The following is a 14979-nucleotide window of genomic DNA, read 5'->3' on the forward strand; positions in this document are numbered from 1 at the left end:
ATATGAAAGCTGAATGTTTGGGAAATCCAGCAAGCAAGTATATGAAATGGAGGGGATGCGGAGAGGCGCCAAATGATTACATACTTTTGAGGGAGGCGTGTTAACATGAAGTTTGGAAACCACTGCAATAAATAATTGCATTTAGGTGATTAAATTGTTTTCGTGTGTTTTATCAACGAAAGCCTTTTGACGTTTAATTAATATGAAATATTTTTCCAGTGCCATTAAGAGTTGATATTGCATCAAAAATATCTAATATCTAATTGTGTTTTATAATATTCAAGAACTGTAAAGGTTATAGAAATTAGATAACAAAAAAAATGTAAACATAAAATTCGCGTTCTTTTATATATATAATTGTTTGTATCTTATATGATATACATTTCTCAAAATTAATTACAATGCACGCATTAAAACTTGAATTCCTTGTATTTTTTTGTTTGTTTCGTATCCATGTTTTGTTGTCGCTTCCTTTTACTCTGCAAAAGCAAATACGTTAATATAAAAGATGAAATATAGAGTGTTATGAATTACCTTCTGCTTGGCAACATGTTCCGCTAACATATCGCTAAGATCTTCTTTCTGCAACTGCGATTGATTTTCTCTGATCTGTTGCTCATATCGTACGGCCATTGCATCACTGTCCATGTCCAATTCAGATGGATCCAAAGCCAATTCGACCATTCCTTCCCTTTCAGGAGGTGCTGCTGTCCCAGCACCGCGTCTTGCCGATATAACAGCAGGCGGCGGTGCACCAACCCCTGTCATATCGTACACATGATTGCTGCCCATCATCGACGTGCCGATACGTTCATTTCTCTTTTCAGGTATCACATGGTATAGAGCTGGTGTATCTCCACTGAAATATTAGAATTATTAATATTTTATATATAATAGAATATTGAACAAATGATATTACCCTTCCATTTCCGCTTCGATTTTCTTTTTTCTCAACTCTATCGTTTCTGGAGTTTCCATGCCAGCTGGAATTGAGGACAACCCACTGGGAGTTACCAATCCTTCGGCAGGTGTTACAAGACCGCTTTCATCTGGTTCTTTCTGTTCCTCTTGCTCTTCCTCTTCTTCGCTCTCTTCTTCCGACTCCGATTCCAGTTCACCCCACATATTACGTTCTACAGTAGCATCATCTCCAATATCCTAAAGTTGAACAATATAATTAACTTATTATATAAATCATAAATTCTTATACTCACATCTACATTGTTGATGGCAGTTCCAAATACATCGCCGTACAAAGGTTTACCATTTTCATCGACTGGCGGTTTGCCCCAACCACCAGCGTGATAACCGAAAGTACAACCCTCTGGAATAGGTGCATTAAGACCGGGAATCTTCAAGTTAGGATAACTCGGTTGAGGACCGTAACGTTGCATTGCAATGAGCCATGGAGGCGGCACCTTATGGGCATTTGGTCCGACGGGCATACCGAGAGCAGTTCTCAATTCTTCCGACAAATCTCCAGGTTTTTTCTCCTTCAATCTAGTCTCGAACTCTTTTCCTTCATAGTACAAATCACCATGAATTGTCATTTTAGGTTTTGTCTGCCACCTGCAAAATAAAAGTTAAAATATAATAAATCATCAAATAAATTTACCCAAAAACGAACTTACTTGAAAAATGCGTCATGTAATTTTTGGTAATCGATATCGATTTTACCCAACTTGGGCCTCGCTCTTTCGCGCATTTTCGCTTTTAGCGTTTTTGATTCATCTTTATCTTGCAGCGAGGCACGCATTTCCATAATACCAGTCCTCTTAATAAAATCAGGCAAGTTGAATGGCGGTTTTTCTATACCCCTTTTCCCTTGCAGATATTTCCGTTTGAAGCACCAGTGTCTGGGCACCTACAAAATAATTGTATTAGGTAACAACAAATTGGTTCATTATTCATTCGCAACTTACCTGCACAGTGTTTCTGTGCGCTTTCAGCTGCACTAAAAGTTTTGGGTCACGGGCAGTCACATCATGCATTTCTACAACATCTGGTCTATTCACTAATTGTTTCAACTCGGCCACACTGAGTCTCGTTAATTTTTTCAATTTCCTTTTTGACAATTTACTCTTGTCTTCAAGCTTTTTGTCGTCCCCTTCTTCCATTTCATCCTGGAACTGATCACCCATTGCCAAAATGGGTGTTTTCGTGGATAGTGATGTTGGAATTGCTAACATGGGTGGAGGAATATCAGGTTTTTGATCAGATATTTTGAAGGCTTCAAAAATTTGATAGAACAATCTATACTGAGGTGCTAATTCATGTAATCCTAAAGTTTCCTGGATGTACTCAACCTCGACATCTTCTTCAACCTTTTTTTTCTCCTCACCTTCTTCCTTCTCTTTATCTTCGTTTTCCTTTGCGATCAACCTTTTATTCTTCTTTCTCTTCTTCTTTTTCTTATTCCTACTAATTTTAGGATCTTTACTTTTATTAGAATTCTGAAGTGGCTCATTATCTGGGATAGCTTCTACAATTTCTTCAATTTCCGTTTTATCTTGTTCTTCTTGTGCAATTTCACTGGATTGCTGATCAGAGGAAATCTCTTCCACTCCTAATTCTTCAACTCTCTGATCTTTCAAAGCTAGCACATCTTCTAAAACTTGTGGTAAAACAACTTCAATTCCTTCTGCATTTTCTGCATCCTCTGAACCTTCAGCATCATCATTTCCACTAACATCAAGATCATGATTTTCTGAACCATAACCCTCTTGACTTACTGGATACGTAGGTATCATTTGGAAAGGCATATCTAGTATCGGTGGTGGTAATTGATGGGTATCTATGAATGGGGGTGGTTCCATCATCATGAGAGGTGGATTTATCTATGAAAACAATATAAATTATAGAAAAAATATATATAAAATATAAATAAAAATTACAATTCTTAATAAAAACATAACCTATAATTTAATAAATACCTCTCGATTTTCGTGATCCTCCATGATTAGGATAACTTATTTACTACAAGAAACAACTCGTGCAAACTGTTCACAATTTCTATTAGTTCGATTATATTTCATAAACTTTTTAAACAAATTGCCTCATTATAAATATTGCCCGCTTTTCACATTTGTTAACAAACCAAACGAAACAAAACCAAACGTTAAAATCATGAATACCAACCAACAGTACAAATATAAAAGGTTGGCACCAGTTGGCACTTATACCTATTATTGATTTGCAACCCCCAATGCACCCACGATCTTTGATCGATGAGTGAGTTGGATAACCAGAATTGCTTTACTTCTTAGGTACAATGCTACCAACCTTTGAATGTATTATGTAAATGTGGCTATGATACGAATTGGAATTGGTACAAATGGTTGCAGTCGTTGCAGTGGGTTGCAGCAGCATATATAGCTAAGTTTGTGTAACAACAAACTGTACATAATATCGTTTGTAGGTTAAGTTTAGTTAATTTCAAAGTATTATTCTACTGAGAGCAGCAGTTCTAGTTTCGATTTGTGCAAAGTTTTGTGGCAGTCACAATGACGGAAGACCGTTTACATATAGTGAGTGGAAAATACTTTGAATTTGCATGAAAAGTAATGATAACTTTGCTGCTGTGTATTTTAGGATTGGGGCAATGATAAACTTTTCAGGACGCAAAGGCTGGTAGAGAAGAACTCTTACGATTTAGAGTCATGGAGTATTTTACTACGCGAATCTCAGACAAAACATATATCAGAAGTAAGATGTTTGTACGAACATTTAGTTGGTGTCTTTCCAAGTGCCTGTCGTTACTGGAAAATCTACATTGAACATGAGGTAACTCAGCACAAGTAAACAATTAGTTTGTTTTACCATTAAATTATTGTTTTGTTGCAGATGAAATCGCGAAATTTTGAAAAAGTAGAAAAGGTAAATATTTTTAATTTTTTTTACTAAAATTAGGTTAATTATAATATTACTCATTGTTTCTGTGGTAGCAAATAAGTCATTGAACTTTTTTATATTTCATTTCATTAAATATATATTATTTTGTAGCTATTTCAAAGATGCTTAATGAAAATTTTAAATATCGAGTTATGGAAATTATATTTGACTTATGTAAAAGAAACGAAAGCCTCTTTGCCGACATACAAGTGAGTAAATGGGCATGGATTTTGGATAATTGCGTTATTAATGTTCATTACTTTGACAGGGAAAAAATGGCGCAGGCATACGATTTCGCTTTGGATAAAATCGGAATGGACATTCATTCCTATGTGATTTGGAATGATTATGTTAATTTTTTAAAGAGCGTTGACGCGGTGGGATCGTACGCTGAAAATCAGAAAATCTCCGCGGTTCGCAAGGTATATCAGAGGGGTGTCATCAATCCGATGGTGGGAATGGAATCATTTTGGAAAGATTACATAACGTTCGAGCAAGCTATAAATCCGATAATTGCGGAAAAGATGTCGATTGAAAGAAGTAGAGATTACATGAATGCAAGACGAGTGGCTAAGGAATTGGAAGTACAGATCCGAGGGATTAATAGAAATGCTCCGAGTGTTCCGCCGAACGGTACCTCGGACGAGGTGAAGCAAGTGGAGCTGTGGCAAAAGTATATAGCGTGGGAACGAGGAAATCCCTTACGCACCGAAGACACTGCCCTATTGACAAGGAGGGTTGTGTTTGCTCTCGAGCAATGTTTACTATGTTTGGGTCACCATGCCGACATTTGGTATCAAGCCGCCCAGTTTCTTGAATACAGTTGCAAAGTGCTTCAAGAGAAGGGCGACGTGACTGCTGCGAAGTTGTTCAGCGAGGAGGCAGCAAACATGTTCGAAAGGGCGACCAGCACTCTTCTGAATAAGAATATTTTATTGTACTTTGCGTATGCTGACTACGAAGAAGGCCGATTGAAGTACGACAAGGTCCATCAAATTTATCAAAAATATTTGGACATCATGGACATTGATCCTACGCTTGCGTACGTCCAGTACATGAAGTTTGCGAGACGAGCGGAAGGCATAAAGTCGGCGAGGAACGTATTTAAACGAGCTCGAGAGGATCAGCGATCAAAGTATCACATCTTCGTGTGTGCTGCACTAATGGAGTATTACTGCAGCAAAGACAAGAATATAGCTTTCAGAATATTCGAGCTAGGTCTGAAAAAGTTCGGTGATAATCCCGATTACATTTCCTGCTACATAGACTATCTGAGTCATCTGAACGAAGATAATAACACGAGAGTGTTGTTCGAGCGCGTCTTGAGTTCCGGGAGTCTAGAGCCGGAGAAATCGGTGGACATTTGGAACAAGTTTCTGGAGTTCGAGAGTAACATTGGAGACTTGCAGAGCATTGTGAAAGTGGAGAAAAGGAGATCGGAGGTCCTGTCAAAGATCAAGGAGTTCGAGGGCAAGGAAACGGCACAGTTAGTCGATAGATACAAGTTCTTGGATCTATATCCTTGCACTCCTCAGGAGCTGAAGAGTATTGGTTACACGGAAGTGATCAACGTTACGGGAGCAGCGAAAAATCTGTTGCACGGTGTGCTCATGAATACCGACGATGATTCGGTATTGCCCAAGCCGGATTTGGCCCAGTTGATTCCCTACAAGCCAAAGTTCAATCCATCACCAGGTGACCATCCAGTTCCTGGAGGAGTATTCCCGCAACCGCCGGCAGTTGCGCAACTGTGCACAATTCTACCACCGCCATCCTGTTTCCGGGGACCGTTTGTTATCGTTGACCAACTGATCGAGATATTCAATAGGATCCAGTTACCCGACTCTGCGCCCATCCCATCGGAGAACGGTGGCACCGAGAACGTCCGATTGTTTGATTTGGCCAAGTCCGTTCATTGGATAGTCGAGGAGAGCGGAGGTGGAGCCACCGGAACGAAGCGCAGGAAGCGGATTGGTTTAGCCATGGATGGTTCGGATGACGAAGACGCCCCACTGCCGCCTACAAACGACATATACAGACAAAGGCAACAGAAAAGAGTTAAATAATTATATTAAAAAAAAAGACTGATTAAACCGTGCTTATTATTATTTTTTTTTTTTAATAAACTATTTTAAGTTTTCCTCTTCTGTATGTAAAAATAGTGTCCAAAAATAAATATTATTATTATGATATGTGCAAGATTATTTAATAATAACGTGGACCGAAGAGTTTGCGTTTAGATAAAACCTTGTCCAGCTGCGCTATGTGGTGCAGAAATCCTTCGTTCGGAAAAACCCGCCTTCTCCTGAAGACGAACTGTAGAGCCTCGGCGGCGCTCATACCGCGACAGATCATCAGATACGCAATGACGATTGTTGCGGATCTGGAGATCCCCACTACGCAATGGATGAGCACCCTACCACCGCCTCGGATGGCGGCGTCGATGAATCTGGCTGCGCTTTCGAAATAAACCGAAATATTCCAAGACGGCCTATCGTGTCCCGGTATTCCGAAGTAGTGAATCTTCGCGTCTCGATAGTACGCCTCGCTCGTGTTCACCTGGTACTCGTCGGAACCTTCCGCGCAGTTCAAAACGTGCGTTATACCGTTCTTCACCAGAAATCGTTTATCCTTAGCCGCGTATCTGCAAGCAATGCATTTCAAACAATTCAAATATAACTCAATCGAAAATCTTCTCTCTAATAGTCTTACTTGTCACCTAGGTAAAGTCCGATGTCGATTTTGTTTATGGAGTGTAGATCCGAAACGCAAGTGGAATGCTCGGAGCTGAAGCCACGCGTATTGTTCATGTGGCTCAAAAGCCTATCCAAATACGTTCCAGTTATTTCGTTCTCCTGCCTAGGCCTGAGCGTGCCCTACAAATCATCCAACAGTGCAGTTAATTAATGAAGAAACAATGCAGCTTATAGCAAACACTTACACTGTAGACCTGTTCGCGCCACATTTTATTGTCAATTGCAAAAATTGGAACCTCTCGGGAACGCTTTTTATATAAATAGATTTACTCGGCCATGAGCCAAATCGATTTCCCTATTACTCAATTACCAAATGTATTCAATTCAATTCCACCGCTCGCAAATCATCTACTAAAATAGATAATTGACTAACTGCAACAACATTCGTAACATTATCCATCCACAACACTAATTACAATTCCAAATCCTCATTTTGCTTGTTTAGACAACCAAAGCGAACGTAATTGAAATCCTTTTGGAATTTGACTCTACCGTGTTCGTGCCAATTATCTATTTCATTCAATTCACACGTTGTATAATATATAAGTTATACATATTTATTTGCGTAATGTTTAAATTTTCAAATTCAAACGTAATAGCGGGATATTTAAATACTTAACCAAGAAATAGAGAAGCGAATTGTCAATACCAGTCAAAACACACCCAATTATTATAAATTGATGTAAAACCAAAGAAAAATGCTTTTTGTATTATTAATGATACTAGCGTTGTCTTGCAACGTGCAAGGCGATGAACGCTATTCAAAAGTAAGTGTAGTAGTTTATATGTATTATTGAATATTTATTGTAATTGTTATGCAGGAGTTTCAAGAGTTTGCTGCAAGATCGAAAAACCACACGAACAACTGGGCAGTTCTGGTGGACACCTCTCGTTTTTGGTTCAACTACAGGCATGTAGCAAACGTGTTATCAATCTATCGCAGTGTCAAGAGATTGGGAATCCCAGACAGTCAAATCATCCTAATGATTGCTGACGATATGGCTTGCAATCCAAGAAATCCAAGACCTGCAACCGTATTCAACAATGCAAATCAACACATCAATGTTTACGGAGATGATGTTGAGGTAGATTACAGAGGCTACGAGGTGACTGTGGAGAATTTCGTTCGCTTATTGACTGGCAGATTGCAACCCGGAACACCGAGATCCAAACAGTTGCTCACAGATGAAGGCAGCAATATTTTGATTTATCTGACCGGTCATGGTGGAGATGGTTTCCTGAAGTTTCAGGACTCTGAGGAGATCACCAGTCAGGAGATGGCTGATGCTTTGGAGCAAATGTGGCAAAAGCAAAGGTGATTGAATCAAAATAATTAGAATTAAAATGTTATAATCATAAACGTTTGCAGATACCACGAGATATTCTTCATGATCGATACTTGTCAGGCGGCCTCAATGTATGAGAGGTTTTATTCGCCAAACATTTTGGCTGTGGGAAGTAGTCTGGTTGGAGAAGATTCATTATCTGTAAATATTAATTTATCGATCCACAAGTAATTTATTAATGGCAATTCGTTTTAGCATCATGTCGATTCTTCTATCGGCGTTTACATTATCGATCGGTACACGTATTATGCGCTGGAATTCTTGGAAAACGTGACTCCAAATAGCACGAAAAGCATGGGAGAATTTGTAAGCGAATAATCAATTATTATTAATTCTTAATCTCAATATTATGTTATTTTTAGTTGACTGTATGTCCTAAGAGGGTGTGTATTTCTACTGTTGGAATACGTAAAGATCTGTTCCGCAGAGATCCATACTCGGTCCCGATCACCGATTTCTTTGGATCTGTGAGACCGGTGAAGGTGATTTCTGGAGATCTGGATGAGGACATCGTTATTGTGAAGGACGAAACTGTTAGAACTGTGAAGACTGGACGTTACAGATATGTTCCTCCTTTGGTGATATCATGAGATACATGTGATAAATTAACTAAATGATGTAATCCATATAGGATCATTTGTAATTGAAAAAAATAATTAGTTGATTAAAGGATCAGTTCGAATTAGGATTAGATTATAGTATCCCAGTTGAAACTCACACGCATTACCGTTTGGTGTTCTATAAGTTGCCAACATCCAATTCTAATGGAAATTTGTAATATTATAAACTTGATACAATTAATTGAAAATTTCTTTAGTTTTAGAAACATGATTGTTTTACACAAAATTAAAATAAATAATAATAATTTTTGAACATAGATTATTAACAGTAAATTATCATAATTTGATTAGCACTATACGTGAATGAAGATGGATGATAATTATCTAAAAAGACTAATTTCAGGTGTATTTTAATATATTTTTTTCATGTATTGATGATGCACCCATGAACCTATTGAGACCTTTGGGTTTTTTCCAATACGGGACAACTTCATGGTACTCTTTTCGGGTACGCCTACTGCCAGCTTGTCATATTATCGACCAATGGTAGCGTTCCCAGTAGGGTGCTAACCTATTCTGTGTGCGTGTCATGTTTGTTGCTGTCAAGTTGATGAAATGCAGCAAGCCGGCACGAAAAAGTCTTCTGCAGCCCCTGCAGAGGGGAAAATCAGCAACAGTAGCAAAGCTGGAATCGCGAGTTTGATCGTTTTCGTGATCCTCTTGTTAGCATGGATCGCCGGCTTTTCGTCACGTCTCTTCGCCGTCATACGGTTCGAGAGTATAATTCACGAGTTCGACCCATGGTAAGTAAACAACATTCGATGGAATCGTTGCATCACTGCTTCCAGAAATCCCATTAGAATCTATATTATTGAAATCCCTAATTTGCATATGGCCCCATGTAGATGTCTTCTTGGTGCTCTTTGTTAGGTGCATCATACTGGAATGACAGGTCACATAAATTACCTGTTCATTTGTTTGAATTCTATCTTTGATCCATTTGATAATTGCATAATAACATTAATTGTTTATTTGTTTACTTATCTAGACTTGCTAGATTCAGACTGTGTTATCTTTTTTTAATAAGTTATGTCAATATTCCCACTGCATACAGTTCTATCAATGATGAACAACCGCATAAATTGTGTGTGTATACTATTTCAGGTTCAACTATCGCGCAACAGCGTACATGGTGAAACATGGCTTCTACAACTTCCTGAACTGGTTCGATGAGCGTGCCTGGTACCCGCTTGGACGTATTGTTGGTGGTACTGTCTACCCAGGTTTGATGATAACCTCTGGTAGTATCCATTACGTACTGCACCTTCTGCACATCAATGTGCACATCAGGGACATCTGCGTGTTTCTGGCACCCGTCTTCAGCGGACTCACCGCGATCTCGACTTACTTGTTGACCAAGGAGCTGTGGTCCGTCGGTGCAGGCCTGTTCGCCGCCTGTTTCATCGCCATCGTGCCTGGCTACATCAGCCGTTCCGTCGCAGGAAGCTATGACAATGAAGGCATTGCGATTTTCGCGTTGCAGTTCACCTATTATCTGTGGATCAAATCCGTGAAGACTGGATCTGTGTTCTGGGCGGTCATGACTTCCCTTTCTTATTTCTACATGGTGTCCGCGTGGGGCGGTTACGTTTTCATCATCAATTTGATCCCACTGCACGTGTTTGTGCTGCTCCTGATGGGACGCTTCTCCAACAAGTTGTTCACTTCTTACACGACGTTCTACATCTTGGGCTTGATCATGAGCATGCAGATCCCGTTCGTAGGTTTCCAGCCTATACGCACCAGCGAGCACATGGCCGCCTCCGGAGTCTTCGCTCTGATCATCGCCGTGGCAACGTTGAAGTACTTGCAGAGCATGTTATCAAAATCCGAATTTAAATCCTTGTTCATCTTTGGTGGAATGATCGCTGCCTCGGTCGTTTTCTTGACTGTCGTTATCTTGACTTATGCCGGTTACATTGCGCCGTGGTCAGGAAGGTTCTACTCGCTCTGGGATACGGGATACGCAAAAATTCACATTCCTATCATCGCCTCCGTATCCGAGCATCAGCCGACAACGTGGTTCTCGTTCTTCTTCGATTTGCACGTCTTGGTGGCAACTTTCCCAGCCGGTCTTTGGTACTGCATCAGAAACATCAACGATGAAAGGGTGTTTGGTAAGTCTCCAGTATTTTCATATATATTACATGCAAATATTAATAATGATACATTAATTCCTGCAGTTGTCCTGTACGCTTTGAGTGCCGTTTACTTTGCTGGCGTTATGGTGCGTTTGATGTTAACTTTGACCCCAGTTGTTTGCATGCTCGGCGGCATCGCCTTCTCTGCGCTTCTCAACAACTACTTGAGAGAGGACGGCAATCCTTCGAGCATCGACGAAAGCGAGAAGGAAGACAAGAGATTGTACGATAAGGTATGTCTTTTTATTTCATTTGCAATTGTTGCAATTTAACGTGTATCTTCAATTTTCAGGCTGGTCGCATCGGAGTACCGAGAGTTCCGAAGCACGAACAGAATGAATCCGATCCAATTGGCCCGAACCTGCGTAGCATAGTTATTGTCGTCGTTATGGTTCTCTTGATGCTCTTCGCCGTCCATTGCACCTGGGTAACCAGCAACGCATATTCTAGTCCATCCATTGTTTTGGCGTCGTACAGCGGCGATGGCACGAGGCAGATTTTGGACGATTTCAGGGAAGCCTATTTCTGGCTGTCCCAGAACACCGCCGATGAAGCTAGAGTCATGAGTTGGTCAGTATATATATATAAATATTTCATTGATGTTTCGGTGATTTTCTAATGAAGAAATGTTGATTAGGTGGGATTACGGTTATCAAATAGCAGGAATGGCAAATCGAACGACGCTAGTAGACAATAATACGTGGAATAACAGTCACATTGCTCTCGTCGGAAAGGCCATGTCTTCGAATGAGAGCGCCGCTTACGAAATTATGACTGCCTTGGACGTGGACTACGTCTTGGTCATCTTCGGTGGAGTCATCGGATATTCCGGTGATGACATCAATAAGTTCTTGTGGATGGTTCGAATTGCCGAAGGCGAACATCCAAAAGACATTCGCGTAAGTTGTTAAAATATTATGTTTAACATACATTATGATATTAACAAAAAAATGTTTGCATATTTTCCAGGAAAGTGATTACTTCACTGAACATGGCGAGTTCCGTGTGGACGCCGAGGGTTCCCCGACTTTGTTAAACTGTTTGATGTACAAATTAAGTTACTACCGATTCGGCGAATTGAAATTGGACTATCGCAGTCCAGCCGGTTTCGACCGAACCAGAAACGCTGTGATTGGAAATCGCGATTTCCAACTAACTTACTTAGAGGAAGCCTACACCACCGAGCATTGGCTTGTCCGGATTTACAGAGTCAAGAAACCAGATGAGTTCAATCGGCCCAGAATTCCTGTAGCCAACAGAGTCGTCAAGTCCGGAAACTTCGCCTCTAAAAAGGTAGTAAACATGTTTGTGTGCCTTCATTGCGATAATAATAATCCAACGATTTGCTTATTTTTTTTTCAGAATTCGAAACGTAGGAAAGGAACGATAAGGAACAAACCGGTCGTGGTGAAAGGTAAAAGGCCAATGAAGTAATAACGATAGTTCAATTTTTTTTTATGTAAAACGTTAGAGGAGATTGACTGAGCCACATTTCACATTTATTTTTCCCTTCGATCGATTGAAATTTAGTCTCTTTCTTTCAAATCTCTTTTCACTTATCGATTTCTTCTTTGACTTCTACACACGTGCAACACATGTTCTTTTTTATTTTCGTCCTCCTTTATTATTATTTCTTTCAAGTATGTCAAGTTTCGTTGGAATAAACTGAATTGTTTGTTAACTTGTGTGTCTATTTTTTACTTTCTGAGTTAGTTTGTTTTTTTTTTATATAAATATTGTCATTGTGATAATAAAATACTAATGATGTTGTAAAATAAGAATAAAGTTTTGCACTTTATACAGTTTTTATTCCATGCATTTCCTGGCATTATCTAACAGAAAATCGAATGTTTGGCGCAATTTCGGAGCGAAATTGCGCAATCGGTTGCAAACCCTCTATATCATAATATGCAACCTCAAGTGCAGGCATGTTGGAAAACGAGATATATTTGAATAAAATCTGAATATGTGGCAGGCGAAAAATGTAGTGAAAGTATAGTTTCATTGATCAAGGTAAGGCTATTTTTTTGATTTCGACGTTGACATTGCTCCTTTCTATAACACGTATATACCGAAACAGACAATAAACTTGTTCAGTCCACTGACAATGGTGGGCAATACAGGTGTAAGTGCAAATTGCTATCTATTTATATCAGAGTTTCATCAATCACAATTGTATTTCGAATTTTACCTCATTCATCTAATTCATTCTATTCACATGTGGTTCAAAAGCTGTTTGTGTTTGCAGTCTCCCCCCGGCAGGGAGTTCCTCTATGATGCCAACCTCCTGAAGGAGCTCGACTGGAGTTCAGTGAAGGATTTCACGAAGCCCAGCATAAGCAACGTTCAACCTGGAGAGGATTGGCTTCTGGTCAGGCCACTCAAGATCGAAGACTATGACCATGGCTTCTTGAAATTGCTCTCCCAACTTACCAAAGTTGGGTCTGTGACCAAGGAGGAATTCATTCGTAAGTAACAGCTGTTCATCTTTATTATTTTGGAGTAATTAGAAGAAAAATATAGCGAAAATTGGGCAACAGTTTTAAAAACTTGTTTATATATTCATTGATATTTAGGGATTATATGATATATAGATATGAATTCAATTGACAGATAAAATTTAGATATGAATTCTAAGAAAAATAATCTATCAATATAAATCTGGAAATTAATAAAACTACAGGATAATAGAGAATATTTTTGTTTGATAAAATATTTTGAAATATATATTTGTCATAGTTATTATTGAAGAAATGTACTTAATTAGATATTTATTGTAATTCAAGTTACTGGGAAAGTCAACCTTGGATTATGATATTAATGTGATTTCTATTAAATGGATATTTCATCACTTTTTGATTGATGAATTGATGATTTGCTTCTGGTTTTAGGTCAGTTCTATGCTATGAAGAGCGCCGGAGGCTACTACGTAACGGTCATTGAGGATACGAGAGACCATTCAATTATAGGTTCCTCGACCTTGATCACCGAGTTTAAGTTCATCCACGAGTGCAGTCTGCGAGCGCGCTTGGAAGATGTCGTTGTCAATAACACCTACAGGGGCAAGCAGCTCGGCAAATTGTAAGAAAACTATCCATCACTGCAAAATCAGAAAATAGGACGAAAACCAACAAAGATTTGTGGTAGCTGTTAAAGCCGAAAGGGGTAGTAAATCACCTTTTATCATTGCAGAATTGTTCTTACTGTGTCGCTCTTGGCGAAACGTCTGGGTTGCTACAAGATGTCTTTGGATTGCAAGGATAACTTAATCCCGTTCTACAAGAGCATCGGCTACAGAATGGAACCGGGCAATGCCAATTCGATGACTATTCGTTACGACGAAACGCCACCGGCGACAGCCCCATCCTGACAATTAGCAGCCAATGCATCGAACACCAAATCCAAACTATAAATAACTTATACTATATAGACAATAACATCCCTTTTGCCGCACCTCCATAAATAAAGTAATCATAAGAAAATACATGCGCGAGATTAAACTGTTGAGATTAAATTTGGCTGTTTAGAAGGTGATGAGGCAAAAGGTCTATACAGTATTCATCAATCGCCGAAACATAATGTACTTATTTGCCTTAAGTTCGTTCTTGTCTTGTGCTGTTTATAGTTTTATTTTACGTGTTTTATGCATTGGCTGAAGCCGGGCGCTTCGGAAACGCCACACCAACATCAAATCTATCGATCCACTTAACAATAAATGTATTGAAAGTGTTTATTATTTATATGTTTTGTTTGCTCTCTGACCCAATCGTTTCCAGATCGCTTATTCGAATAATACTTGTATGTTTCACATTAAGCCAGTTCGTACAAAACATGAAATAAATCCTTGAAAGAAAGAAAGGGAAGCTGAGAATTTGGTACGCTAACAATTAGTAAAACAACGTAAAAATGCAGAATACATTTTCAGATGTTCCCAAATTTCTAGACCCATCAAATTACTAGTCAACTGAATCAATATCAGATGGTATGGACCAGCGTTTTCCAAACTGTGAGGCGCGCCTCCCCAGGGAGGCAGTGAGTAGCTAAAGTATAGATACATTCCTGTGCTCTTATCCATATTGCTGTAATACGCAGTCAAAGTTGAAAAATTGAAATTAGAACGTTCGAAAAAGCAGTGTTTTCACATTTCATTGATTTACTTGGAAAACTATAATAGATAGAATGAACCCAAAAGATGCATATTATAGCTGAATGTTTGGGGAATCTA

At 39.1% G+C, this 14979-nt stretch overlaps 6 protein-coding genes across 6 annotated transcripts; 4 read left to right on the plus strand and 2 right to left on the minus strand.

Moving 5' to 3' along the window:
• Nucleotides 1-323: 323 nt before the first annotated feature.
• LOC108561125 (splicing factor 3B subunit 2) lies at nucleotides 324-3134 on the minus strand. The gene is made up of 7 exons (XM_017918922.1): nucleotides 2934-3134; nucleotides 1923-2837; nucleotides 1632-1864; nucleotides 1215-1569; nucleotides 920-1158; nucleotides 535-859; nucleotides 324-479 (listed from the first exon to the last, which is right to left on the minus strand). Exons 1-7 carry the CDS (start codon nucleotides 2955-2957, stop codon nucleotides 411-413), a joined length of 2160 nt encoding a protein of 719 aa, XP_017774411.1. The 5' UTR covers nucleotides 2958-3134; the 3' UTR covers nucleotides 324-410.
• Nucleotides 3135-3334: 200 nt separating this feature from the next.
• LOC108561121 (protein suppressor of forked) lies at nucleotides 3335-5974 on the plus strand. Its single transcript, XM_017918918.1, has 5 exons — nucleotides 3335-3527; nucleotides 3592-3783; nucleotides 3844-3876; nucleotides 4003-4100; nucleotides 4160-5974. Exons 1-5 carry the CDS (start codon nucleotides 3504-3506, stop codon nucleotides 5955-5957), a joined length of 2145 nt encoding a protein of 714 aa, XP_017774407.1. The 5' UTR covers nucleotides 3335-3503; the 3' UTR covers nucleotides 5958-5974.
• Nucleotides 5975-5985: 11 nt separating this feature from the next.
• On the minus strand, nucleotides 5986-6913 carry LOC108561123 (dual specificity protein phosphatase 13-like). The gene is made up of 3 exons (XM_017918920.1): nucleotides 6833-6913; nucleotides 6604-6767; nucleotides 5986-6535 (listed from the first exon to the last, which is right to left on the minus strand). Exons 1-3 carry the CDS (start codon nucleotides 6854-6856, stop codon nucleotides 6097-6099), a joined length of 627 nt encoding a protein of 208 aa, XP_017774409.1. The 5' UTR covers nucleotides 6857-6913; the 3' UTR covers nucleotides 5986-6096.
• Nucleotides 6914-7329: 416 nt separating this feature from the next.
• LOC108561122 (putative GPI-anchor transamidase) lies at nucleotides 7330-8675 on the plus strand. Its single transcript, XM_017918919.1, has 5 exons — nucleotides 7330-7414; nucleotides 7469-7962; nucleotides 8017-8134; nucleotides 8189-8299; nucleotides 8356-8675. Exons 1-5 carry the CDS (start codon nucleotides 7346-7348, stop codon nucleotides 8581-8583), a joined length of 1020 nt encoding a protein of 339 aa, XP_017774408.1. The 5' UTR covers nucleotides 7330-7345; the 3' UTR covers nucleotides 8584-8675.
• Nucleotides 8676-9078: 403 nt separating this feature from the next.
• LOC108561124 (dolichyl-diphosphooligosaccharide--protein glycosyltransferase subunit STT3B) lies at nucleotides 9079-12435 on the plus strand. The gene is made up of 7 exons (XM_017918921.1): nucleotides 9079-9356; nucleotides 9718-10730; nucleotides 10797-10987; nucleotides 11047-11324; nucleotides 11392-11653; nucleotides 11724-12047; nucleotides 12117-12435. Exons 1-7 carry the CDS (start codon nucleotides 9169-9171, stop codon nucleotides 12186-12188), a joined length of 2328 nt encoding a protein of 775 aa, XP_017774410.1. The 5' UTR covers nucleotides 9079-9168; the 3' UTR covers nucleotides 12189-12435.
• Nucleotides 12436-12773: 338 nt separating this feature from the next.
• On the plus strand, nucleotides 12774-14494 carry LOC108561118 (probable glucosamine 6-phosphate N-acetyltransferase). Its single transcript, XM_017918915.1, has 4 exons — nucleotides 12774-12879; nucleotides 13003-13222; nucleotides 13646-13835; nucleotides 13947-14494. Exons 1-4 carry the CDS (start codon nucleotides 12862-12864, stop codon nucleotides 14122-14124), a joined length of 606 nt encoding a protein of 201 aa, XP_017774404.1. The 5' UTR covers nucleotides 12774-12861; the 3' UTR covers nucleotides 14125-14494.
• Nucleotides 14495-14979: the final 485 nt, after the last annotated feature.

Source organism: Nicrophorus vespilloides, unplaced genomic scaffold (genome assembly GCF_001412225.1).
Source record: "Nicrophorus vespilloides isolate i.1.1-1 unplaced genomic scaffold, Nicve_v1.0, whole genome shotgun sequence".
NCBI lineage: Eukaryota > Metazoa > Arthropoda > Insecta > Coleoptera > Silphidae > Nicrophorus > Nicrophorus vespilloides.